Source organism: Halichoeres trimaculatus, unplaced genomic scaffold, assembly GCF_033239565.1.
Source record: "Halichoeres trimaculatus isolate MK-OKI-2021-1 unplaced genomic scaffold, fHalTri1.1 fHalTri1_scaffold_15, whole genome shotgun sequence".
NCBI lineage: Eukaryota > Metazoa > Chordata > Actinopteri > Labriformes > Labridae > Halichoeres > Halichoeres trimaculatus.
The window spans coordinates 22,213,066-22,240,978 of NW_027437193.1; the positions used below are offsets into that span (position 1 = coordinate 22,213,066).

The 27,913-nt window shown below is 38.1% G+C and overlaps 1 protein-coding gene across 1 annotated transcript in view; it reads left to right on the forward strand.

Moving 5' to 3' along the window:
* LOC141803782 (vertebrate ancient opsin-like) overlaps positions 1 to 27,636 on the forward strand; it is a 99,780-nt gene extending 72,144 nt beyond the window's left edge. Inside the window, exon 4 of the mRNA XM_074687781.1 lies at positions 24,344 to 27,636. Coding sequence (XP_074543882.1) covers positions 24,344 to 24,628 — 285 coding nt within the window. The 3' untranslated portion in view covers positions 24,629 to 27,636. The remainder of the gene's footprint in view (positions 1 to 24,343) is intronic.
* Positions 27,637 to 27,913: the final 277 nt, after the last annotated feature.

Here is a 27,913-nt window from a genome sequence, read left to right on the forward strand (position 1 = left end):
CAGGCTCATTATCCCCCACACTTTAAATAGTTCACGTATGGTTGGATAAAATATGTTTTTTTGTTTGATTTTTTGTTTGTTTTTTTACACTTTTTATTTTATGCATTCTGAACTTTTGAGGCCATCAAGTTTTAGCCATGTGTTATTGAAAAGAATGAGATGAAATGTAAATGAATAACTCTCTTTTTTCTATTACTGACCATTATAGTACAGTGTTGCCACAAGACAACAAACCCCCAAAATTGTCTATAAATTATTATTATAATTTAATCATTTATTTATTTGGATAATTTCTGTAGATAATGATTTTTTTATTAAATTTAAGACAAAAAAACCTTAAAATATATTTTTTTCCAACTGCCATCACTAGGCATAGCATAGAGGGTTAATTTATTTTTTACATTGAGTTAATACTGTTTGATTCTGAATGCTCAGTACCATGTAGTCCACTGGAGTGGACATGTCTGACTTTCTTCTTTCTTTTACTTGAAAATAAATTGTGGACAGTTTTTTTCCACCCAAGAAGAAAAAACACTCCAGGAAAATATCTTAATGCATGATTTATACATCAGGGGTTAGACTGTCCATGAGCAAAGTTTACTTATAGAGAAGAAAACATTTTTAGCAACTTTCCATTCCTGGTGTCACACACCTACAAACTCAACACAGCAGAGAAAGAAATTTTGAAAGCTTGTGGCTGTCTATCCATCACAGATTCCACGGGAAATTGAGTCAAACTTTTTGGCCCTCAGATACTGAACCAGTCAGAGTTGGCCCTGCTTGTGATTGTTGGCTGGAGGGCCAGGGAGACAGGCGACAGGATGAAAGCCAATAGGCAGTCAGGCTTGGGGAGCGAACTCCAGCATCACACATGTAACATCAGTCACTCTGCATGTAATGCCTCCTGTGGCCCACATGTGGAGAAACAGATCTGATTATAAACCAGCTTAGCATACACACTAAATTATGGATTAAAGATGAGGGGACACAAAGCCTTGGACTCCAAATAATTAATCACAGCAGACCTCAAAGTAGTCTCATTTATCATGCAACTCTCACATGATTGTGTTGTTTCATTCAACCCACAGACCCGCAATGGAAACAACATATTTGTTTTGAGTTAGGTCTGTGTTCACCAAAGTTTCAGGTTCAACTGAGACTGAGCTCAGAGTCCAGATCAGAGTCTGGAATGGATGTGAGATTCTCTTTCCTGAAAATTGAATTAGACTATTTTCAGCTCTGGGCTTTGGTGAATTTAAATCAGGTTTAATGAGACACCTTTCCTGACTGTTTAATGGATAATTCAAGTTTCTTTTATCATGGCCCTTATGGCCCTTTAATCACAATGGTGGATTGCGTTTAAATCATTCTGTCAACTTCAAGAGGTTAACACACAGTTTTCTGCTGGAGAAGCTGCATTAGTTGTTCCTTTTGGAACACGTTTGTTGATGATGTTTACCAATAAACAATCAGGAAATTCCAGATTTAGTTGCTGATTAATTTAACTAGGGATGAAAGCGCCTGATCCATGGCAGTAATCATTATTGTATATTATTGATATTGTATATAGAAATAAGTCAACCTGGCTGATTTGCTTATAAAAATAAGAATTCTTTTGTTTTTGATCTTCCTCTTGAGGATAATTTTATACCTTCTGGATATCAAAAAAAAATAGACAAACACCCTTTAGAGGGACAAAGGCACTTTGGTTTAAGTATTTTAAATCTGAACTGAGGTAGTAAGCTGCAGTAAAAAGGCCCTAGAGGACTGTTTTAAGACACCATAGTCATAAAAGTTGGCAAACCCTGTTTTGCGAGGCCCACTGAGTTTTAGTTTGCTGAAGCAAATTGTTTGGTCGTAACCAATAAATAGATGCTTAAAATAAAATGCAAGCTGTTTGAAGTTAGGAGCACCAAATATAAAACCCCAATACAAAACTCACATCAACTTTTTTTCTGTGACTCTAGGAACCTCAGTGAAAAAAGCTACTGCAGTGTCACAGGGATGAGAGTTTAATGAAGAGCTATAGGAATGTCTGTAGATGTTGACTGAAGCTAGGTAACAGAAATAAACATCTTCCTTTATGACAGTTTTTAATTGCAGTTCATAATTGGTTGGTTTAACTTTTCTTTGTTTCCTTAAAGTGGTTTCCAAAAGAAGGGATTGAGACGCCTGAGAGGGTAGCAAAACGCTGTCCAGAGCCAAAAACGTTATTGTAAGAGTATAAACATGATTATCATTGAAAGGGATTTTTGTTGTTGTGGTTGTGGTTGTGGTTGTTTTGTTTTGTTTTTTCTTGAATCATGCAAACAGAAAATGTTTGATCTGTTTCAACATTTCTTTGATGATGTCAGACATTGACGCCATAAGTTGTGGCAGATTAATTTTGAGAACACACCATTATGTGCACAACGGTGGTCTAATGTTCTACTGATCTGCTTAATCAATTATTTTAGGCTTTTTTTTCTTCTGGTTGTGTCTGTTTTTGTATTGATCTTCTAGAGTATTCTTTCATACCAGAGGGGTTGCTGACCTTCAGCACCGCTATTTTTGGGGTATTGTGGGCTATAAGGTTTGGGAACTTCTGCTCTACAAATACTGTGAAGAGATAAACTAATCTTAAGATTTAAAGGATAAATAAACAAAGGGAAAAACAAAAGTACTGCAGGAAAAAACAAAACAAAACAGGAACACTGTTAAAATTGGGTAGAAATGCTATAAACAGTTAAAGAAAGAAGGGAAGTAGAGTATCTAAATACAGAATGACACAGGTGAAACTAATCAGGATGGGGCACTCAAGAAGTGAAGAAGACATGAAACCCGAAGAGCAAGAACTTCTAAAATAAATCTCAAAGCACTTCACACCCATGATGACACCAAGTCAGTTGTCTGAAAACAATAGTAAACATGGAAAGGAATATTCCAATCTCTTGTCTACATGCGCCACTATAATCAATCAGAATAGTCAATGGGGCATGGGCAGAAAAACATAAACATCACCCGGTTTATCAAAGATGAAGGATGACATTTCTTTTTGCGAGTTTTTCGTCTTGAAACTATGTTCAGTTCTTTCAAGTTTGGATCAAAAACAAACTTTCCACAGCAGTCCAGCGCTGACTGCTCGCCACCATTTTTAAAATCGAGGAGCGTCTCTAGTTGCGTCTTACGTCGTATCTGAGCATGCCCTGAAAGAACGCACCCCGACAACTTTCCATTTGAGTGGATACATGAAACCTTAATCAGTTTGGGGAAAGGAGTATTCCCCCCCTGTAAAACCGATTGGCACTTCTCTTTCAGAATAAGGTGTATACAACGGTTCTATTTGAGCAAATAAACCAAATGCAAGCGGAATATTTAGGTCCATGTATATGTGGCTAGTGACAAGTCGTCATGTCTGTTACACTTCTTGACCTTTGCACGCCAACCGGCTGTCCGGTTGATGTGACATGAGAGAGTGGGTGATTGCACTCATGGGAAATGCAGTCTTTATGCTGGAAAAACACTATCAAAGGAGTCACCAGACTTAACACACTGTGAAAACTCTGCTCAATGACTTTGTAATGTGCTTATTTCATGCCACCATATGTCAGAGTCGGAATCATATTCGAATCATCCTGGGTGGAAAAATTGTTGAGAGTTGAGAGTTTAGGAACACAGCAAAAAAAGGAAAAGAAAAAGAAACAAATGAGAAATTTGAATAGGGTATAAGGTTTTTTTTTCTTATATTGCTTTAGTAAACAAAGGTGTGTTCTGTTTTAAACAGGAGTGGCTGAGCTTAGCACTGCTCAGCACACTCAGTGAGAAACTGTGCTATCAGAATTGCTTACTTGCAGGATTTCCAACATCCAACTAAAAGAAGAGTCCATAAACTAATAACTGCATCCAGTCAGGCATTAACTATGTGATTTGTTTCTACCTTGTGTAGTAAGTTTTCTGCTGACACACAACTTCTCAGTGTTACTGCTCAGAAAAGGAGACCAAAGCTGTCTGTGGAAATATACAACCACTCTCAGGGAGATAACAAGCAGCGGTTAAAAAAAGTTAAATTACAAAAACTCAAAGATAACGTGCTTAAATGTTGTGTTTGGATGCCCGAATAAAACTTCCTCTCAACAATTTAATGCTTTTGATATGGATTCAGGATAGGACATTCATTATGTTACTCAAAGCTCAGCCTGTGCTTTGTACTTCATGCTGCCTCTGAAGTTAAACTCTTTGTACAGGACAAGCATTTACACAGAAGATTTAAGATGTTTTGTTCCCTTCTGAAACACAGTTCATCTTAGGAAAAAATATATCAGACAGTAACTATAAATCTCTCGCTGGAGCAGACTGATAAAACCACTTTTCTTTATGTAATCTTTATCATCTCATTTTGTACCATTAAAGAGAAACACAAAATGCTGCTTAAGCTTTAGGATTGTTCCTCCTTCTACAAAGAATAATGTACACCACTTAATATCACAGAGCATTTCTTATCAGCATCCAAAGCCATTCAAGTGTAATAGCTTACTTTGAAGTTAAACTTTCCCCACAGAGTCCCTGTCTGGAGTTGTTTTTTTGTGTGATGCTAGAAATCAAGAGAAGATGACACCCTGTCATGTGGAGGCAGCAGAGCCTCCTGTCTGCTCCACAGCTTGCTGCAGCTAACTGACCTTACAGGGACGTTTTAGCCCACACATCATCTCCTTCATGACAGCGTGAGAGCGAAAAAGTGGGAGAGAGGGACACCAAATGTCCTGTATGTCTTTTTCAGTCTTCAATTCCTCCCAGCCCGTTGCTATGGAAACTGTGAGTTGAGGCGAGTTGAAGACTAAAAATGCTGTACAGATACAAGTAGCAGCTGGTGTGTGTTTGTCCCATCGACGATCAAACAAGAGGCCAAGGTGGATGTGATGAGCCTAAGGAATTATGGGTAAGTTTATAGAGAAATCTGTCTTTGTTGTGTGAATATGTTTTTTATTTGTGATGATTTTTATTGTCTTCTGAAACAAATATGTTACAAAAGAGTTCAAAATGTTGTTTAACCAAAAACTTTTTTTTATTATTCTTAAACAGCGAACTAAGTATTGACATCTTTTCACTAATCAAATGCATAAACTATACTAAGGCTGTCTGATTTTCACCTCATCATTGTCATGACCAAAACATGTGATTCTCCACCTGATTCTGTCTTACATTTCATCTCAAACACTCCTTCACTTTATGAAATCTGTTGAATCTTTTTCATGTGCAGGTGAAGTCCCCCTCATTTGACATGATGTGTGATTTGAGTAAAAAAAAGCCACCTGTAGTGCAAGCTAGCAACTAGCTAGCTGGTTAATCATACTTCTTCTGCTGCCTCCTCTTTTGTTTATGTGCCCAAAGAACCACTGGGACACTCCACCCTGAACTAGTTACATGGCATTACCAAGCAAGAACTTCCAATCTAAAAATTTGAGGCAATGTGGAAGTGCAGCTCTGCAAGTGTCCTCTTGAGGCTGGCTCCAGAAGTACCTGAAACTACATACACAGAGTGGGTTGTTCCACTGTGGAAACTGGACAGTCATTGGATAAATGCTGGGCTTTGTCCCACCCATCTGATGCTCAGCATCTCTGGGGGTCTATGAGGCAGTGGGCTGGCCTGGACACTGGGCTTCTGCATGATGATTGGATGATCCGTCTGAGGCTGAATCCTTTTTTGAGTGACAGTGAAATGAGCCAGTCAGCGATCTTGAAGTATAACCTTCCACCGGTGCATCTTCTCAGTTGTTCTGGACTGATCTGGAGGCTTTATCGATCCCCAGCGAGTTTATCTTTCTTATAAACGACGAGCGTTGAGAGAACACTGGTAAAATCCCTGGAAAAACCACCTAGTTGGTACAACAGGGTCACAGATCATTTTCTTGAAAAGGAACGGAGGGTAGAATTAATGTTCAAATAAATTAACAAATTTATGATGTAGGCTGGAAAAAAAATGAACTTCCCCTCCTTGACTGACCAGCAGCCACCACTGGTATGGTTATTACCTTGTGCTTTTTGTGATTTGGGTATGAAAGGATATTACGTCTAAGTTTTGTTTCAGCTGTTTATGATACATCTAAGGGAATCATTTAGTTTCATAAAGGATGTTCACTCTCTGCACAGAAATACGTAAAACTCTTTCTTTCTTAAAAGTGAGATGTTGAAGAAAATCACAAATTGTGATGCAGCACAGTGCAGTTTATTGTCCTCTGAGGGAATCCGACTGTGTCTGATCGATGCTCAACTGCTGTCTCAATGGCAAGATAAACACTAAAATCCAACAACACTCCACATGTGGAGAAACACAAACCAAAGCAGGCACAAACTGAACATTACCCATAAATGAGCCTCATTGGCAATGGAGAAATTTTATTGCAGTGTAGACACTTTTTCCCCAAAATCTTTTTTTTTCTATTGCAATTTAGAAAGTTTTAACTGAAAATATGTTTTAAGTGCATCATAAAAAAATACAAAAAGCTCTCAGTGCAACAGGACGCATATCTTTTTGAACAGAGCAAAATGTTTTTGTTTGCAATCATCCCTATAATATAATTACACCTTTTTTTTTACTTGCAGTAAAGATTGCAGTGCAGATGGATTTGCTTTCAAACCTGATTTGTTTTTATTGCACATAAAAGACAGAAAATGAAGACCAATGACTTTAATTTCTGTAGCTTTGAGCAAGAGATGAGTAACTAAACAAGATTTTTATATGCACACTTATTCTTATTCATTTCTGAAAACATAAGTTCACAATTTTTTCAGTGACTGACTGTGGACTTTTATTACAATTTAAAATGGGATGTAATTTATCCTCTGTATTAATGTATTTATTGGTCTTAGGTTAGAAAGAAAAAACCCTTAGAATCTCCCAGGCCATAAAACAACATCAGACATCGAATAAATTCAGCGGTGATTTTCAAAGCTATCAATACCAATCTGCACTGGCTAATTTACAGAGTTAGACACTGAAATTAGTATAGGGAGGAAAAATTCTGTCTGTGAAAATCTGGACATGTTGTTGTGTGTGTATTGAGACGTGACAGGTTGAGCTATTTCTACAATATTACATAATGCAAGGTACATTTCAGAGTTTTTTGTTCAATCTGCTAAAAAGTCATAGCAAAATAAATTCATTTGTCATATTACAGGAGGCTTTAAGTAAGACACTCTTTACCCTGACAGAGACTTCTGCCAACTTAACCTGCTGAGATTCTTGTCTTTGTATGTATAAGCTTTGCATTAAATATACAGACAGAAGTTGTTGTTAAGCTACGATTAACCAAAGAATGAAGCACATTTACAAAATAAAATTAGTGAATTTTTTCTTCAAAATAAGTTCATCTTATAGCAAAAATTATCTTAAAGAAGCTCAAATTTGTTCTGTTAGTATGAGTACATTTTTTAGCCAAAGAAAACTTGTAGAGTTTTGTAAACCTTATTGTCAAGAGGAGCATTCAAATAAGTAGCATGTCCAAAATAAATCAGGCCGGTGGATTACAGTCACCCTTTGTCATCTTATTACATCTGACAGTTTGACAGGCCTTGTTACACCCTGACGGATCGACTCCATCGCTGTTAAATAAGTAGGCTTGTTGAATTTAATGGGTGCCCATATTTTCTTCTGACACAACTCTTCTTTAAAGCTTAGGCTGTAGGGCACCTGTATAAAGCCAAGTAAAATTTAATATACAAATTTATTTTGGGAGTGCTATTTTTCAAGTGCATGATTTCACAATTTTTATTACAGGTTTTACACAAGTGTTTTATTTTCACATTTTATTTCAGTCTTAAATAAGGCTGTGCATTTAGTTATTTTAGACTAATTGTTCTAATGCATGTACCTGTTATGTTGGCCTTGAGATGTTGTTGTCGCGTTTTCTGTCTTATATTTTATTGAATACATTTTTATTTCTGTCTTGACAGACTTAAACTCATGATTTTGAAATAACTGTTCAATCTTTTACTTTGATTTTCTCATTTGGGAGTTTTTTTTACAACACATAGGGTAGCCAGAGGTTTCCCTGGCATTACTTTCAAATACTTCTAGGGGAATGCCAGGATTATAATGACAGATGATGCATCAATTCCCCAAACAAATTCTGTGTCCATAACTACATTTTGGCAGGGCCAGAAAAATTGAAATGGAGCAGCCAAGTGGGCATCCAAATCCACCATAAGTAGCTTTGTTCTGTGTGAAGAAACAGCAGATCTATATCGAGTTCCCTGCAGATGTAATTGGATTCTGTCCCCATGTATGGAAATGTTAATCATCACTCTGCCAAACCAGCCAAAACAGGCCAACAACATCCAGAGTCCACCAAATCTCATGGGGAATTCCCATCCATTGATGGGGAACTTTGTGTCCAAGAGCTCGTGGACTGTCAGAGGAACCTCTGCCAAGGGATATTGGATGTTCTGTCTGACCCTTCCATGGAAGATGTGCTGCTCATGGTCGAGGATGTCTTGAAGGGGCTTTCCCACAGCTTGGGCATCATCATGGACAACAGCAGTCTGGGTGAGACCCTACATGCCCTGCATGAGTCATTAAAGCACAGTTACCTGAAGCCAACAAAAAGTCCTTCTCCAGAGCTTCCCCAAACTAGTCTACACCCTGTTTTTACTTCAAGACCTTTAGAGGCCTTTACCCCAACTGCTCTGCTGTTTTGCCTACCAATGTGTTCCCACCGCGGTGCAACTGATGTAACTTTTTCTTGTGCTATGGGCCTCCTGCAGGCCTTGTGGGGATGGGCCCCTAATTCCTCTGCCTAAATACTTCATCACTGAATTTTCAAACACCCTGATGTAAGACTATTGAGAAAAAAAGACAAGGAGTCCGATCAACCAAGGAGTTCAGTCAGCCTGAATCCAAAAACTTTATTCAAACATGCCATCTTGAACAAAGTCACTTGACAGGTCGTCAGGAAATCAACCATCCTAAAAACCCCCTCTGCAAGGTTGAGGCGGCTTGTTTTGTATTCTGGTGTTGGACGTTCCAGCTTATCTGCGAAACATTCCTTTTCTCGATACAACACAGTGATTGGCTGTTCTTTTCTGAGCAACAGAAGCTGTCCTTCTTGGGTCCACATTTGGAAGATGTGCATCGGTTGTCAGTTTGGAGTTCATAATAGCAACTTCTGTTGCATCCTGAATGGCTCAGGTGTTTCCATGTTATTTCTTTCAAAGCTGGCCCTGGACTTGCATGTCAGCCGACACTTTAGGATGGAGACTGGTGTAATGTGATCATGTCTTCATTTGTCAGTCAGAGGGAATATTTAAACGTGAGAATGCTACTCAGACTCAAGAGATCCTTTAAGGTCTTATTGATATAAACAGCAAATTATGACATTCAGCAAGCTCATCCATTGGGCAGTGTCTCGCTTTATCTCCTGTACTCTTGAAGACATTGAAAGCAATGTGGTCACGTGTCATTCTGTTAATTACGATTCTGTTTTCTCCTACCCCAAAGCTGAGAGGGCTGGAGGGACAACTGGCAGCTAACTTTAAACTGCCTACATGTAAGTCAGCAAGTATTGCTGACTGCTTGAAGTAAGATGCTGTAAAATGTCTTGCTTGTCTTAAAAAATAATACAACACAACAACAGATACTGATAACCTTCAGCACTCTGACCAACTAACTCTTCTATGAAACCTTTAGTCCCAGTACCCCCCGAAAACACAGAGATACAAGAAGTTTATGAAAGACTTTTCCTGGTCATAGTCTTATAAAGTTTACTCAGTGCCCTCTTCTTTTCATCTCATGTAGAAATATTATCATCCAATTCAACAACAGTTTATTATGACCTGATATCTTGGCTCCCTTTACTCAGGTATTAACAACAGATCTGATAATACTGACAAAAAGCCCTATACAAACTTTGGTCTAAGTACACTGATGAAACATCAAGCGCTCGACTTTCAGATGGGACTGAATTGATGAAGAAGTCACAATTGCTTTGGGGAAATCCACACTGTTATATTTTGGTACCAACAGTAGTTGGTTCATGGTATCTTGACAATGGAGTTGAAACACTTTATGTTCTTGTTTTCTGACCTTACATTTTCTTTGACCTAAATTGTGGTTGCATTTCTGACATAATTTTAGAGGCCTTTAGGCTGACAAACCTCACAGTAGTGATGTCTTATATTGTCCTTAAATGATTATCTTTTTAATTGGACATTTTAAATAGAAACGTTTTAATTTTACCCCTTTGGCATTGGTAATGATATTTAGCTTGGACTATGGTCTAAATTGCTGTAAATTTGTCCTACATTTAGTGGTGATTGGATACAATATAGATAATTTCAGTTAGTTTAACTGATGGTCTCAGTTTTTTTGTAAGAAATAACATTGTTAATGCAGTGTTGAAGTAATTTCAACATGAACTGATTTCACCAGTCATGTGAAAATGAATAAATTGCAAATGGGTGGTTATGAGAAATATAATTCAGATAGATAAGACGAGACCTTGGTTAGTAGCACTTTCATGGTAGTTTTTTGTTTCCTTTATCAGCCTACCGATTAAAATTAAACTTCAAAAAGAAAAATATATATCTATGCAATATTAGGCTATGTCACCATTCTATGACATTCTCAACAATAACAATATCACCAGTGTAAGAACGCCTCCCACATGGGTCACAAAGTCTGTTTGCGTTTTAACACTGCCCGGTGGGCTGAGATTTGAGGTTGCTTGAGGCCTATGTCAGTTTGGTGGATACTCTTTGATTGGGCTTTATGGGTCTTAACCACATTTGCTAGTGTCTACGCTGTTTCCCTTCTTTCCTTATTTCTTTCCTCATTTCTTTGGAAGTTACCACAAATAAAAAATGTCCTTTTCCCTGAACACATTGAAGGTAAAGTGAAACGAATATTTCACATTGCAGTAACAGAACTAATGTCAGTGCCAATAGGGATGAAAAGAAAAAGATTAAACACTCCACCTCAGAATTAAAGAGAGTCTTAATGGGGTTCTCGCCAATCAAATCATGGACAAACAAGAGGTGTATAACAAGTTACCATCATCATAAAATTCCATAAACTCTCTGCAGATGGTGCTTTCATGGATGACTATCTTAACAAGGCATTACAACAGTATTGTAAAATATTTGTTGGCATTTTAACTTAAATATCTAACAAGAAGTCATAACACTGTATAGTACTGCCTCTGAAATTTCTGTTACATTACAGGTAAAGACCTGTTTCAAGCTCTAATATGCTCTTAATCAGGTATGAAAGTGATAAAATAGAGATCAAGATAGAGAGCCATTATGGTCGAGGAACTTTGCAGATATTGTAAAGCAAATAAATATGAACTCAAAGGCAGAAATTTTGACCTTGGCAGGGAGAAACAACAGTTGTTTACTGCAGCACCTAGATAGTAAAAGCTTCCTTTGAAGCCAATAAAGCGCTTTCTGTGTGTAAGCTATACTGAGATGTAACCCTGGGTTCTTTCTCTTTGACTCCACTATATAAAATGATACTTGGTTGAAGTTTTAATTCCTTTTTTAAAAATTTACCTGAATTAAAATTCCTCTGTATCAGAAATCAAATTAAAACATCATAGTGCAACAGCATCAGTTTTTAAAATGAACATATAAATTTAAAATTATTAATTGACAAATACAAATGTCTCCAGTTTTTAAAAATGAAATTAAAAATAACAAAAATCACTCTTTTAGAGGAGTGGAGAAGGAAACCCCAGGCTCCAAAATGAAATTAAGATCTCATGGAAAATGAAATGACTGGCAAGTCAATACCCTTGAAAATGACTTTGGTTGATTGGGCTTAAACCACTACAGAAGTACCCTTTAATTACTAATCAGTCTTAGTGGTCACAAAAGAAAAAAACCTTTAACCGTCAAACTGACCAAAGATTCCAGAGATCATCTATTTACTTGCTGCACTTCAGCTTATTTTTCACAAGCTCTCATTGCTAAATCCTGAAGCTGGACACACATCAGATCCGTGACACTGCCTGATATTGCGGCAACTGCAGTGTTTTTACTATAACATGTACTTTAAGTCTGGGATTTATACCCTCTAACTCTGGGATTGACCCAGGGTTACACTTTATGTCGTCTGATGTCTTGGACAAAGTGGTGACGTATGGCAGCAGCACTGATTCTAGACAATTCTCTTCAATGTTCTGCTTTCGTTTGGCGTCTCAGCCTCAGTCCACTTTAAACTAGACAGTTACTGTAATTTCCAGTGACACACGATTAGCTTCTCGTCCTGGGAGGCATTTACTCCTTTAAAATCAGATCTGAAAGAGTAGCTTATTCTCTATTCAATGGCGGCATGTCATCATTCTTTACACACACACACACACACACACACACACACACACACACACACACACACACACACACACACACACACACACACACACACACACGCACACACAGCAGTACATAAAGGAAGAACGTAACATCCATCTAGCGGCTCAAAGAGGGCGTATCTGCTTTGTGAATCCTCCACAAGTGTTTCAAAGCTTTGAAAAATAACAATAATAATAACTTAAATACAGACTTTAAAGCTCCTGCATTGGTCTTTCATTATCTATCAAGTCAAAGTTTGGTTAAAAGTCCAGTTTTGCAAAGTTTAAGTTTAAGGACAGACTTATTAATGGCAAGGCCGATTATTATTTTTATTATTGTCTGGCATTTTGAGGCATATCAGCACCTGCCTTGTTTTAATCTGACAGCTGACAAGAAATTAATTTAAAACTGTTATTTTGGCACCAATGGAGCCGCACCACTGTCTGCAGTCATTCCTCTGTCTCCAGCACTGCCCCCACCCCCCATCCCCCACAGTGTCATCTGATTGGTTTCAAGCAGAGCCATGGCTTAAGTAACAGCCAATCAGAAGTCAAAGCTGTGGATGCACGATCTCACACACAAACACACTCATATACCTGAAAGGAGAAAGTTTTTGCAGAGTGGTTGCAGGCTACAGGCTCTGGAAAGCAGATATGTGTTTCAACCGAAAGTTAGCGTTATATAAACATAAGCGGCAGCTGTGCTCGCTGGCAGCCCCTCCAGTTGTATCCTTTAATCACTTAAATCAGGGTTGAAGATAATATTTTTGGGGAAATAGTCCATGATAGCAGAAGTATGTGTGTGTGAAAGAGAGACAGAGAAGGAGGGAAAGTAAAAACAGTATGCACTGTATTCTGCCTTTCCTGAATGTAGGAGCCCAGCTCGGCAGTTTGCTGAACAGTTCTTATAGAAGTGAGAGACCGTTGTTGTTGATTTGGTTATTTTTTTAGACTCAACACACAAAGGCATTGGAAACAGAAATAAAAAAAAAATACACAGCCTAACCGAGCAAAGGAAAGTGATTCTTAACCAGCTAACTTTGATAAGCGAAGGTCTGCTAGCTTAGTGTCAACATCCTATTAACCGGCCAATGCAATTAGCGTTCTGACTATCTTACAGTTGGTGAACTTGTTTTAATTTTCTCAGACACAACAAATCACTCCTCTGATCAATATCCACAGGAAAATGTCCTGGTTCTTAAGATAATACATTTTTAAAACTGCAAATATGCAGGAGCTGCTGCTCTGCATGGCGTTTCTCCTTTTCTACCCAGTGGAAGCCCTAGATGGCCAAAACATTTAAAATCAGTCATCTGAAAACTAAACAGAAAATTAATACAGTTGCATTGCGTGCCTTTAAAAGGCAGCATAAACTGAATTCAGTCCATTTTTATTGCAGTTACATGGAAATTATGGAAGGCTGTAATTACTGTAGAAAACTTTGGGGAGCTAGTTTTAAAGTTTTCATTTAACTTTATAAGACATACTTCTGAGCCAGAAAACTGGTTAATAAATTTTGACACCAATACTTCCACTTTGACTGCAAATTAATATTGGCTCCTAATACTGTTTATCAGCCTTCTTGACTACGAATAATCCGTATTGGCATCGGCCCTGAATAAAATGAACATACCATTTAATCTCTGCTCATAATCCTAAATTCTGGCAGTCAGTGAGTCAGTCAGAGAAAAAAAGTAGCAGGCACCTGAAGCCTTGATTTTCTAATTGTAGCTTATTGATATTGTGTAGTGTCTGCCTGTTTAAGCTTTTTCACTGCAGTTTTATGTCCCATCAGCATGGCTAAGTCTATCGCACACACATATACTATATTACAGACATTAGCTGGACAGTGCAGACCAAGGTTGTAAAATAAAAGTGCATTATATTGGTGACATACATGACAGCAACAGACGCGTCAGTTGCATGACTATGCATTTTGTGAGGGAGAGGTGAGGCTCAACTCATCACTGCCACACCTTGCTTCTACTCTGTATTTGAAAAGAATATCCTCATATTTAGGATTTTTGACTTTGGAAGTGAAATTATAGTGATCATCCAGACAATCAATCTATAGCACAGACTAGTGGACAAATATTAATTTTCATTTTATGTCACCATTATTTTTTTACTTTTCATGATGACAGGTGAGGCTCTGACTGAACTGCCTCCATGGTATTTTCTGAAAACATAATTTGAGCTACTCCAATCTCAGAGACGAGGTGTTGCAGGAAATCGTGCCATTGAATGGTACACACAAGATAAACACACCCCAAGCCTTTTGCTGAACTGACAGTGTGCCAAGAAATCCCAAGAGGAAATCAGCCCATTGTCATTCTGTTCACATGTTCCCGGGTGGCACTCATTATTTTTCCGGCTATAGCTCCCAGATCATTTCACTTTGTTTTATATTTTGTAGTCTGCAGAGCACTTCACAGCAGATGAGTTTACTGGGTCACATTGAGTCACATGGTTGTTAGATGAAGTAGTGGTTTATCTGTATTAAATACTTCCTGACATTGACCCACTTCACTTCGATCAAATAAACTGTCTTTATCTACTTAAGTGAAACGTGAATAAAGAACCCACACATACCGTATACAGTCACCTATAAACATAAACAGAGAAACACTCGAGTGTACTGACTCACTGATCCACATTGGTTATAGATTTTGACAGTATGATGTGATTACAGTACATTTGTCTGAGAAAATCGGATGGACAAAAAGAAAATTTGAACCAGTCAGTGGTCTGATTCTGCTACAGTAGGGGACCATCAGTAATAGCTTATGTCATTTATTCACTTTTACACAGAGCTGAACAAGTAGGGGTTGGGTATCCAAGGATACACTCACATGAGACTGCAGGAGCAGTAGTCCACTGTCTGCATCGCTGTCAGATCAGATCCTTTTTAACAAAGTTCTTCCTTGTTTTTATCAATCATGTTTTGATAGAGTACTAAACTTTAAACAAGAAAAGCAAATTTAGTAGGGCTGGTAGAGTGGATGCCCATGCCATGTACAGAGACTACAGTACCTGTTGCTATAGTCCTTATAAGACTTATTCCCGGTCCTTACGTGATGTTGTGCATAGCTCTGTCTCTCAAAGTTAGAGATGGGTACTGAATAAGAGAATTTTATCGCTGCCAACTGAATTCTGTATGTGGTACCAAGTACCGACTCACGTAAAATGAAACATTACCATGTTTCAGTTCCTTAATGCATCGTTGTGACTGTGAAGGAGTGAAAGAGTCAGCAATTTTCCATACTGGACATGAACACAGCATTGCAAGTTTACGAACTGAGGAATAAATATGATAATTGAACAACTTTGGGATATTATCACAAATTAATATTTATTTCACACACAAAAGTACCAAAATTTGGTACTGTTGAGTACTGATACTTTTTGCCAGGTACCAGGCATCAGTACTGTATCGTTTCAAATGTGAAAGGTACCCATCCCCGCTCCATGTAACCTGTCTTTTGGCATTGTACAATCATACAAGCAGAAAAGCCCTAAAATAATCCTTAGGAATAAAGGATTTCCATCTGCTTCCAACTAAGCTGTATAGGAGACATGCTTTCACCTTATAAATGCCTTTTTATCTAAATTTAGTCTCAACATTTGATCTTCTTGTTTGCTAAGTTTGTTAAAGAAACCACCCTGAGCTAACATGTTTAAAAGTCTGATAGGACCCGCACTGCATCACCTCAACCCTGGCTCAAAAGTAGTTGGTGTTCTTGCTCCACCAGACCCCTGCTATGCTTTATCCATTCATCAGTCATTTCCTCCACCTTCTTGTTGATCTCAGGCTCAATGTGTTTTTTTATCACCTTCATCCTCTAGTATCTGTATTTTGTCTCCATCCCTCTCTCTTCCATCACTTTATAACTTCTCAGTGTGTTGTTTGGACAGCTGAGGGGACAGAGTATGTATCCAAACCTCAAAGAGGTGTTAATCGTCACGCTTCTCTACATAACCCTGCTCACCTTCACGTCAAATGACCTGACGGGGATGAGCAGACTGACAAAGGAGACAAATGTGTAACAAAGATGTAATGTGAGCAGAATTTTGAGAGATGTCCTGAGGCATTTCTATGTGTCTCTGTTCCTGTCTGCATGTCTTTAACCCAAGCCATCATTTGACAGACAGCGATGTGCAGGAGAAGTTCAGTGTCGAGTCAAATGACTGAAATTCCCCTGAGACGAGTTTGTGGATGAAGAATATTAAATACAATGTGAAGCACAATACAAACCAGAAAGTACAATCTGAACAGGATAAAGGAAAAAAAATTGAATTCCTTTTATTGATTTTATTACTAAAGATTTGAATTAAGAAAACCAGATCATCTTTACATTGCAAAGTTTTTAAGGCATGACACATAGGGTGAATCTGTAACGACCCACAGCTATTGTCCTACTGCTTTCTTAAAGGTTACCTGCTTTATAAACAGTGAGAAACAAAATAAGTATTATTTACCTTTAGTTATTCCCAGGAGAGATGCAGCTACAAATATAAAGGATAAAAAAAAATCCAGAGAACTGTGGAGCCATTTCAAAGTCTTAAAAACTCATCTGCTAACTCTGTATCTACAATCAGTAAACAGCTAACATAATTCAACAACCTGGACTAAGATTAACTTCTGAACATCAGAGGTGGAATAACGAGAAAATGTTGTTGTGTTTAATTACTAATGCTCCGTTTATATTTTCATATGTTAAACTCAATGGCAGAAAGAAAGAAAGAAAGAAAGAAAGAAAGAAAGAAAGAAAGAAAGAAAGAAAGAAAGAAAGAAAAAAAAAAGAAAGGTCACTTGGGACATTTTATTCCCATTAAAGGAGTCATCTCGTAGGAGTAATCATCTTAAAAACCACCAAATAAAATAAAATAAAGTAAAATGAAATAAAATAAAATAAAATAAATACTTTTGACAGTGGTTCATTTCTCAGATTACAGTTCCACAAAGGCCAAAAAGAGGAATATGTTTCCTCTTGAGGCTTATTTCTGGGGTTTCCTCCACAAGTGATGACCCAGACATCAGCAGAACAAAAAAATAATTAACAAAGCAAATTTATTTTGTGTTTGCTAAATGGATGTAGACCAGCTAACTTTGCAGAAAACTGATAAAAAAAAACTTAATCCACAGGTTGGCATGTTGTGATACTTCTCACTTTCAGGGGTGAATACTTACACACACATCCGCCTTGTACAGTCAAGACAGCTTCTGACCAAGCTGTTTATTAAGTTCATTTTATTAAACTGTGTCTAACTCAAATCAGCACAATGACAAGAGTAGATTTACATTTTCATTAAGGATAAAATTGTGGAATTTAAAAGTGACTAAAAAAGCAATTTGTTGTGATAAAAAAAGAAAATCAATTGACAGACTGAATGACAACAGTACGTCTGTTCTTTTTGTTGTTACAGCATTTCCTTTCTGTGTTTAGTTCTAATGTCTTTTGATCAACTATTTATTCTTTCAATATTTCAGTCTCATAGTGTTTTCTTTTTGACTGAAGTACTTGCACTGTCTGTATTTGACTTTTTGGGTTCTGTACCTTTAGCAAACACTGTGAAAGACTTCCACCATGTTTTGCACTCATGAGAAAATGTAGTAGACTATAAGTATACATGATATTCAGAAAGTATACTAAGTATACTACGTTTACTCAAGAGCTGCATCCAAACAGGCACTGTGGAGAAAGACATGAAAAGGATTTCATCTGTGGTCCTCTTCCCATCTGAGTAGTGAAATTCTCCAGGTTAAGGTTAGAAATGTCTAGAATTTCAAGCGCAGCCAAATACCCTGAATGCATTGTTATGCTCTGAACCTGCAGCCTGGGTCCTCAATTATTCAGAATCTTTCCATCTGTCCATCAGCAGATCTTTGGGCTGGGCTGCACAGGGGCTCTGTTATGTGAGGGGGTTGGTGTAAAACAGGAAGATTTGCATGAAATCATTATAATCCTGAGACTTTCAGGTCTGTGGCTTCAATTGAAAAATGTTTCCAGGGGTCCATTCACTATTTATTACACTTTGACAGAGGGTGTATGCATTTCAAGGCATTTCCTGTGTACCTCAGAGACAGACAGTCCATCCTCTCTGTTTCTCTGTTTTGATCTGTTGGAGTACAATATCTGTGGAGGTGTAGCCCTGTAAAAGCTATGTGACATATCAGTCTGTGATTGAGAGTTTTAAGCCACATTTTAAATAGTTGTCAGTTTAAACCCCGCACAGTAAAAATTAAAACAATAACCCCTCTTTTACGGCTGTTGATCATCATCATTTAACATCACCAATACATAATAGACTAAACTTATAACACATCTTAATACTAAGGAGAGGTCACAGTAAAGGAGGTCATTAGAATTTACTATTAATCTAATTAAAATGGTGATGCTGACATCCCATTATATTATTGATGATTGTAGTATTCAGTTAACAAGAAGCTAAAGCATCACGGAGCAAAAGGTCGGTGTAATCGCTAATGATTGTTCTAACAACTATTGAATTTAGCAGTCTCATCCTCTGCTGGGTTAATTTGTTGTAGGGGTGAGGTTATATTCCATCCAGTATTAAAGCTGATACGAATGACAAGCTGTCAGTGGAATACTGTGAATCTTAAGGAAAATAAAACAATGGGAACATTTTTAAAGCTTTTATTTTAACATGATTTGGGAAATGTTCACTGTTCTTTTTTGTTTGGCTCATAGGCTGTATGAGCTAGTCCATGACAATAAATTAGAATGGAAAGTTTGTTTCTTGATCTAATCTTTCCAAAGCTAACTTGATTTTCAATATTCTAAAATTTTAAGCGGTGTCCTTTTTCAGCTTTGTTTTTAAAACTCATCAGTAATTTGTTCATTTATTTTTTTATTTTTTTGTATATGTCTAAAACATATCCTGTAAGAGACAATGTATGGTTAGCGGGTAGTCCATGAGAGAGAGTAGTGGTTTTTGGATGCAGGTCTCTGTGATTACATGTCACAAAAATGCTGAAGCAAACATTTTTTTTTTTTTTTTTTTTTTTTTTTTTTTTAATGTGGACTGATAAAAATGCAAGGTTTTAGGTTTAAGGTTTTAAGTTAAAAGGTATTATGGTTAGGGTGTTAACAACAATTCTGCCATTCTTTTTTGGTGTTGGTCAAGGTTATAGAAGGACCAGTTGGATAAAAAGCTGCCATACTGGTAAAAAAGTCTCAGACATGAGGTGAAGGGCAGTGTGGTACCATGGAGGTTCGTGGGCTGACAAATCTGGAGTTCAAAGACTATTAGAGGTTCATCAATGGAGACAACAAAACAAGAATAGAAAACAATCCTCCGGAGGGCAACAGCTGATGATTTGGGGCTTCCTGTGTGTTCAGTGGATTTCTAAATAATGAATGAGATACGTGAACTTAGCCGTCCTTCTCAATAACATGGTTTACAGGCGAATGCATGTGACACTTTTCTTTCCTCAAGAAATTGAGAAACCAGAGGAGAGGAATTTGAAGAGTCGATTCTTATCTGCACATATTTGGAGAGTAAATGAAATTCTATTTTTAATGGTAATTTTTGCTAAGTTTGCATTTCAGCCAAACTCTGAACAGATGTCTGTATACCAGCAGAACATGGCAAATTACATGATTTCTGTTGAAATTGTTCCAATTACTTTGTAGTTTCAGTAGTTTTGTCTACCTGCATTTCTACAGGCATTGGTTGTATGTAAGACAGCAGGATACATGTAGAGTATAAGAGGTAACACAACTTGAACATGCAAGTGTGACAAGCAGTCCACTTATAAATGTTTGCCCTGTTTCTTGGCTAGCAATTTGGGAAACAAGAAAGGATATGGCTTTGTCGAGACAGGAGGTTCTGGTCCAGATGTCCTTCATTTATATCTGCATACTACACCAAATAATCTGGGATGAGTCCAGGTAAGACTGGGACAGAGCCAGAACATCACAGGCGCTGGGCTTTTATGCCCGGGAGAACCAGGCCCAGGTGCTCTGATTCCGTCTGGCTTCAGCCATCATGTTCATCAGACATCCTCGGGCACAAGGGAGACACAAGACAGATAAGCCAAACCAGCGCAGGAAAGGTCAGACAGAGACCGCCACATTAGCCCATGGGTTCAGAGATAGCATGCTGGCGAATGTGCTCTACCTTTTTGGCTCCCACAGACTTTTTTTCTTCATGTAACCAAAGCCTGTTCGAATGTGATTTTTCAATACTTCTTACAACACAAGCGACAGATAGAGAACCGCTCATCTGTTTCAACAATGCCCCAAGCTTACAGGTTCTTCATTAAAAGTCAAATGCCTGTTTGAGAAGATAAGCTGATCACGTACAGACAAAGATGTCTGGAGGGCTTGTTGGATTGACAAACTGTAAGGCTATTAAGAAGCAGTTGTGTTATGCAAAGCAGTAGTTTGAGTGAAAAAAAAGTTTGTACAACTTTACCTGTCTCAGAGAAAATTATATGAATATAATAAAAATAGATAAATTACTTCATATCTATGGCAACACTGAGGGGTAAACCCGAAAAACCAACACCTTCCTCAGACATCCAACTACAGAGAGATCTTCCAGGTTGCGTTCTTCAGTTAAGTTGCACAGGGTCTAGTAAGGGATTGTGTTTAGTAAATTAGTGATAATGCAACTCGAAATGAGCATCATGTCTGAGACTCATTGCACATCCTGAAGTTGTTCTGAATTTCGTAGCCACCCATTCACTCTTCATTGCTCTTTTATAACGGAGCTACCACCTGCCCAGTAACTGCCATTACTTCCTGACTCCTAAGACAAGCCTGAGACACAACCCAACATATTTTTCTTCACTGGCAACAGATAGATTTTAAATGGGCTTGTCAGGTGGAATCCTCTAGCTGCTGATAGATAATTACTGTTGATGTTGGGTTGAGCCTGCTTCCTGGTTTATGCTGACACAGAATAGAAACGTCTCAAACGTATCAAAACTTAGGTGTGGTTAGCTCAGTTGGCTGAAAGGCCGTTCTCAAAAATGTTGTTTTCAACTTTTCATCTTGGCACCCTCTATCCCCTTCAGATGAAACCTAAAAGATGACCAAAACTATTTAAGTAGCTGCATTTTCCTTGGACACTTTTCTGACAGAACAGTTAAAGAGGTCATATTAGACTTTTTCAGATTTTACAACCAATGTTAAGTTAAATTGCTGGATATCAATATGAATTGTGGTCACTGTATTGAATTGTGAGGTAACAAGTGTTGGAGTTATCTTAAGATGACACTGTAGCTTGCTCTGAAAAGCTTGTTCAAAAAGCCACTTGAGAATTAATTGAGATCAACGCAAAATTTGCTCAAATCATGACATCACAGATTGATGAATCTCCTTAAAAGAGCAAAACAAACTCTAACAAAACAGAAATAGTCTGCCCTTTTACAAACTTCCCAGATCAAATTCAGAGCCTGGGATGGGCATGGGATCATATTTCACAATCTCTCTTCAATATAGAGTAGCATTATTATGCAGCAAGGCAAAAATGGAGGTGGCCTCTGGAGAGCCTAGTTCCTTAGTGCGAAGGGGCCTCAAAGAGACAGAGGCTCAAATAAGGGCTTAAAAACACCAAAGCTACAAAAGCAAATACCTTTTTTGTGAGATTTTAATCTTGTAAAGTTACAACAAAGCTATAAGAGGGGCTATACGAGAGCTGGAAATGAGCTGAATGATCAGTTGACCCAAGGCTAATCCACACTCCCTCCACTCACTCAAACAAAAAATGAACATTCAGTGAAAGGTGCTATGGCAGTCAACAAGGTAGGACACATTTCAAAAATTGCTTTTTATGATTTCTGGAAGCAGAAAGATCATATATAATCTAGAAGTCACCAAAAGGGTCTAAACTACATAGTAATTATATGAATCATTTCATTTTTCGCAGGGTCGATAAAAAGCTCCAGTAACAAGCCAAAATTTACGAATGTCCCAACATTATCAAATGTGATAAAGGCAGTTGAACTCTCACCAAACAAAGAGACATGACATGAACAACACAGCTCGTTAACAGTAGGCTAACTTTGGCTAGTGCTAGAGAGAATCCTCAATAGTTTGTCAGACTGCAGTGATAATTTTAGTGTTAAAGATAACTGAATATTTCTTTGCAGCAGAGTGTCAGTATGTCAGCTCACCCTAAAACAGATGTAGATCTCCTTTTTAATTTCACTCACATTAGGTTGACTTTATTCAACTTTATTCAAAGAAGACACTTTTCTCTGTTGAGCTGTGGCTTATAAAAGAGAATTAAAGAAAAGGAAAAAAAATCCCGTCCCCCAGCATCACAGGATACTTTGTGTCGGGGTTGCATGTACCTCATGAACACAGTTTGACCATTTTTAACTCAAAATCTCAGAAAAACCTCATTAAACTGACCTTCTGCAATGCACTTCAATGGGCATGTAGTCAGAGGATGTCTGAGTGTATTGAAAGGCTATACCAGGGGTGGCCAACCTGCAGCTCGGGAGCCGCATGTGGCTCTTTGCCTTTCAGCGTGCGGCTCTTCAATCCATTCATAAAAATATATATATAGTTAAGAGTAGTGGTGTGCCAATCAATCTAAAATATTGATATACTAATGCCAACGTTGGGATCGGTGTTGATCAGTGTTTGGGTGTACAGATTGATACTTAAGTTTCAGTTTCTCTTCTCTAGTACCAATTTAAACACACTTACAAACACAATAAACCTTGCTTTGAAAGTTGGAAATGTATTGATGTTCATTTTATGTCATTTCGTTTATGTGCGAGAGGAAGTGTATTTGTAAGACCCTGTGCGTGACGTGGCTCTCTGTAGTACCACAGTCATTTTTGTGGCTCTTGGTCTCTGACTGGTTGGCCGCCCCTGATTAGAATAGATTAGATTAGATTAGATAACCTCTATTGTCCCTGAGGGGCAATTTGTTTGGCAGGCGTAGTACATACATCCACAGAAACAAGCAAACAAACAAGAAAAAACATACATGTATAAGTTAGTCTGACTAACTCATGGATTACATAATGGACAGTAAGTTAAAAAAAGGAAGAATAAATAGATAAAAAAAACAACACTGTATAGTTAAGAACAAGGCAGCATTTGTTTATATTGTCTTTGTTATTTAAAAGGCACAACAACCATAATTAATGCAATGGTATCAAAATGTCTATAACTTATTTAAAAAACCAACAGCTGATGGGACAGATGACCTCAGGTATCTATTGCATTTTGCCTTCCTATATGCACGGTTATATGCACGGTTTGTCACATTCCACCTTTAACTTTGGCATGGGATGATGCATTTTAATCTAAACTTATAAGTGCCTTGACATTGTTTCTAATAAAGAATGGGAAATGTATGGAATGTCACTCAGTGTGAAACATGCAAAGGAGTTGCAAATTTCCTTTTTTGCCTATTTCCCCTTCCGACCAGTGTACATTTTGCCTCTATAATCTTGTTAAAAACTGTAAACTCTCATTCAGCTGGATAGAAAAGTGAAACATATTGTTCTCATTTGTCTCTTTTTGTCTCATCTTCAAAACAGTACAATGACACATCCAGCAGGATAAAGAGCAAAGGTTCACACTGACCACTTAGAGTGTAATTAGTTGAGTTTGTTATACTTTGGAAACTTTGCTAATAATTGGTGCCCTTGTTGCATTGTTCCACATGAAGAGGCAGGCAACACAATGACTGGGATGAAAGAATAGCACTATAGTTACAGATGAGGGAACAGAGAGGAGACTGATTACTCATAATTATTAGTAATTTGCCTAAAGGTTCACCAGAGAGAGGGGCGGATGTAAATTATGACTGAAATTAACTTCCCGTTAAAACTCTATTGAAAAATCTGCTACTGTGTGTTTTGATGTAACATTTATACTCATTGTATTCAGAGCCATGTAATTAGAAGGTCCAGCATCATATTACAGTGATGCTCTGATCAGTCTTTGTAATTTCAGCCTCTGTGGCCTTTTGTCTCGCTTCTATTGCAGTACATTTCACATGCTGCTGTTGTGTGCTTGCTCCAGTTCTACAGATGTTTCCAGGCCCTGCTGCGCTGTGAGACCCCTCGACGAGGCTCCAGCATAAAAAGCTCCTCCAAGGTCGCCACCAAGGCCATGAGGGGTGTTGCTGTCACTGGTCCCAGACGCACCAACGACCTCCTATTTATGGTAGCTTCTCTGGGTCAACCGGCCACCACCATGCCCCAACTGGGACCCTCCTTTGAACCCACCATTGATGTCACCAGACAGCCCTCTTCAGACATCAACAAACCTGTCGTCATGTCGCTAGTGACCCACTTTGATGGCTGATGATTGGTTATAAAAATGAACTCTAAAAGTCCCCTGCCAGGGAATCATTAATAATGAGAGTGGCAGTGTTACCAGGGCTCAGAGAGCAGTAGCCTGTCCAAGCGAATTTAATGCAGCTGTTGCATCAGCTCAGCCCTGGCTAGATGATGGGCTGGGCAAACTCTTGGACAGTCTCTTGACAGAATGAGCAGAAACCAGAGGCAGCCAACCTGCAGAGGCTCACAGTCTGTGTTTTCCTGCAGAAACAAGTGTACATCTGTCGTGCTAGAGATGAACATCTGAGGAATGTTGTTAGACATTTTGGAAAAAAGCACAGTCAGACTGTTACAGTAACAGAGGAGGAATGATAGTGATCATTTATTTTTGTGCAATGTCTTATGTTGGTAATTCACTTATTAACTCATGAGTACAAAATGTTCAGAGAGCCTGGGGTAGGATTAGATGTATTTTTGTATTAAACAGTCACCAACTGGTATGACAATGTTAGGTTATCTGGAAGTTAAGACATGACAGAAGATAATGCTTTGGAGAGGACTTGTAGAATATCACCCATTAAAGCTCCAGCAGTATTTTTGATTATTATTAATTATTCATTTCATCACTCAACAGTTTAAGATGCTTAAATGGTTTGAAAATAGACGTTAATGAAATGTTTTAATGGACATGTAGCATTGCTAGAATTCTAGCTACCTGTAAGTAGTTTCTGGATCAGTGGGTTTAAGGTCAACAAAATAGGTGCATGTTCAAGATTGCTGTGGAGTTCCTTCAGTAGTGACTGTGCATGTGCTCTGTTGAAGTGCTATGGAAATTAGCTTGAGGAAATACCATTTGTTAATATTCAGTGAGTATGAGATACTTGGTATTTAAAAGCATTTGGAAATTTTGCCTCTTGACTATATTTCTATGAGTTTCAACTTACAGTCGTCAAGTCAGTAGACCGTATCCTCATGAAGGCCATGTTCCTTTGACGTCACACTCTAAGTGGAAAGTCCAAATATTTCTATCAGATCTCACTGCTTTGTTCCAGTTATTTCAAAGTTAAGAGTCTAAAATCATCATCATTATAATTATAATAATAATAATAATTTTATGTCTACCAAATTGATGAGCGACACAACAAGACATCTGCACACATTTTAAGTTCAGGTATTTAATTGATAAACAACTGGCCACCATCCAAGCACAACTTTGATAGCATTCAGGCACTTCTAGGTAACATGTAGAGCTGACAAAACAGGTGAGTTTTAATTCTTGATGGTGCTCATCTTGAAGACAGTTTTACAAGCCTGATGTGATGTTTACTGTGCAAGCTTCCTCTCCAATTTCAAGTTATTTTTACTCCATCAAATCAAATCATTAACTATAGATTCTCTTGATGTTTGCACAACCAAATTTCTTGATACACTGACATACTGATTTAAACATGGCTAAACTGATGCTACTGTTTATTTAAAGGCCCCATATTATGCTCCTTTTCCGCAGTTTTTTCTGGATCATTGATGTTTTCATGAAATGATAGTAACATGTTTTGTTCCAAAAACCTGATAAATCAAGCACATCAGCATTGTTTCCAGGCTCTCATAGCCCCTCTGTTCAGAAGAGTCTGATTTAGTGGGCGTGACCTTCATATGTAAATGAGCCACCACTGATACCACTCTGCTCTTCTGCGTCACTGAGAGCGGCGCCACGAGCTCCGAGTGCACAATGTTTAGAAAACAGCGAAGCTCATTTACCGTAAAATTACAGGCTAGAACAGCAGGCTAACCGCAGCTAAAGTTAGCATCCTGAAGCTAACACAGAGACAGGGGGGGCACTGAGGAAAAGCTCTTACATCTGCTCCACAGCACACAGCATTTAAAATACTCACATTTCCAAGGTCTGAGGTTTGTTGGTGGATGGTTGGTAATGGGCCTGGATTCAGGACCTGTCTATTTGCTAGTCCTCTGTTGTACTGTCCAAAGTTGGAAAAGCAGTCAGCCGTGAAGTGACGAGCACACACATGCACAGTTTTACTGAGTGCAGCTGCACATGTCCTTGATAAATGAACTCTAGCCACTTAGACTTGTCCTCTTCTGAGATGGGAAGCTTGAGCATGAAACCATGTGGCTGTTTACAGCCAACAACAGCGCAGCTCTTCAGCTTTGAACAGCAGCGGGGAGGGGGTTCAGGGGTATCTGCTCCAGAGGACCAATCAGGTCAGACTTGCTCCTGATTGGTCAAAAAAGAACAATTGCTGACGTCGGCAAATCCCGGAAATTCCAAACAGCTTGTTTTAGGTCAGGATTTTACATTCACAAGCACTACTAAGTACAGGTTTTGTCATTAAATATCACATTTTGTGGGCTGGGAGGAAAGCCAAAGACCCACAAATTTAACTAAAAGACTTAATTAAGTGATTTTTTGCATAATATGGGACCTTTAAATGGCTTGTTAGTTCGCCAATATACCATATTTACAAACTGGTTTGTGCAAACGCCATTATTGTTTGATACAGTGTTTCCATATCAAGATATGTTGTTGTGCTTAACCTGTGCTGGATTCTGCCTGACCCAAAAGAGTCTGATGTACTCTATAAGGACTGAGGTCACACACCCAAACAATAATATTTCCAACTAAAGTTTGCAAGTTTACAGTCAACAATTTCTTCAAGTGTTCCTAGATCAAACAAAGGACTCTAACTGTGGAAACAAGTATCTCTGAGAAGGACAAAGTTTGTTCTGTATATATTGTTTGCCATGTGCTCACCTGCACCTTGTTCAATTATTTGATGACTGGTTTAATATTTTTTCCATGGAACACAAAGGAGGAGAGGAGCTGAGCATCAACCCTGTGTCGTCAGTGAATGTCTACACTAAAGCTGGTGTAGTACTCTTCACTATACTGCATACAATTACAGTATGTGCAGTTTTTGTATTTCAATTTTAGCAAACCATTTTCTATGTGCTGTTAAAACCTTGAATACTTTCATGTACAGGAGTTGATACCAAAGTTGAAAAAATGTTTCATATTTTTTGAAAGGTGCTGTTCAATAAAGGTTTTTTTTGTATCTAAATCAACATATTGTGTTTTATTTGATGAAGAGAAGCGCAATTTGAGGCTTTAGAGGTCATCATGCAGAAGATGGAAGGAAAACACAAGACACACAGAGAAGAAGCGTTCACTAATCACCTCTACTGAGGCTGATAAAGATACAAAGACTGGACAATACTAGGGAGAGGTGTAATCACAAGCAAGAAAGGCATGACAGAAAAATCAAGTTTAAAACAGCACATGATTGCAAACAGC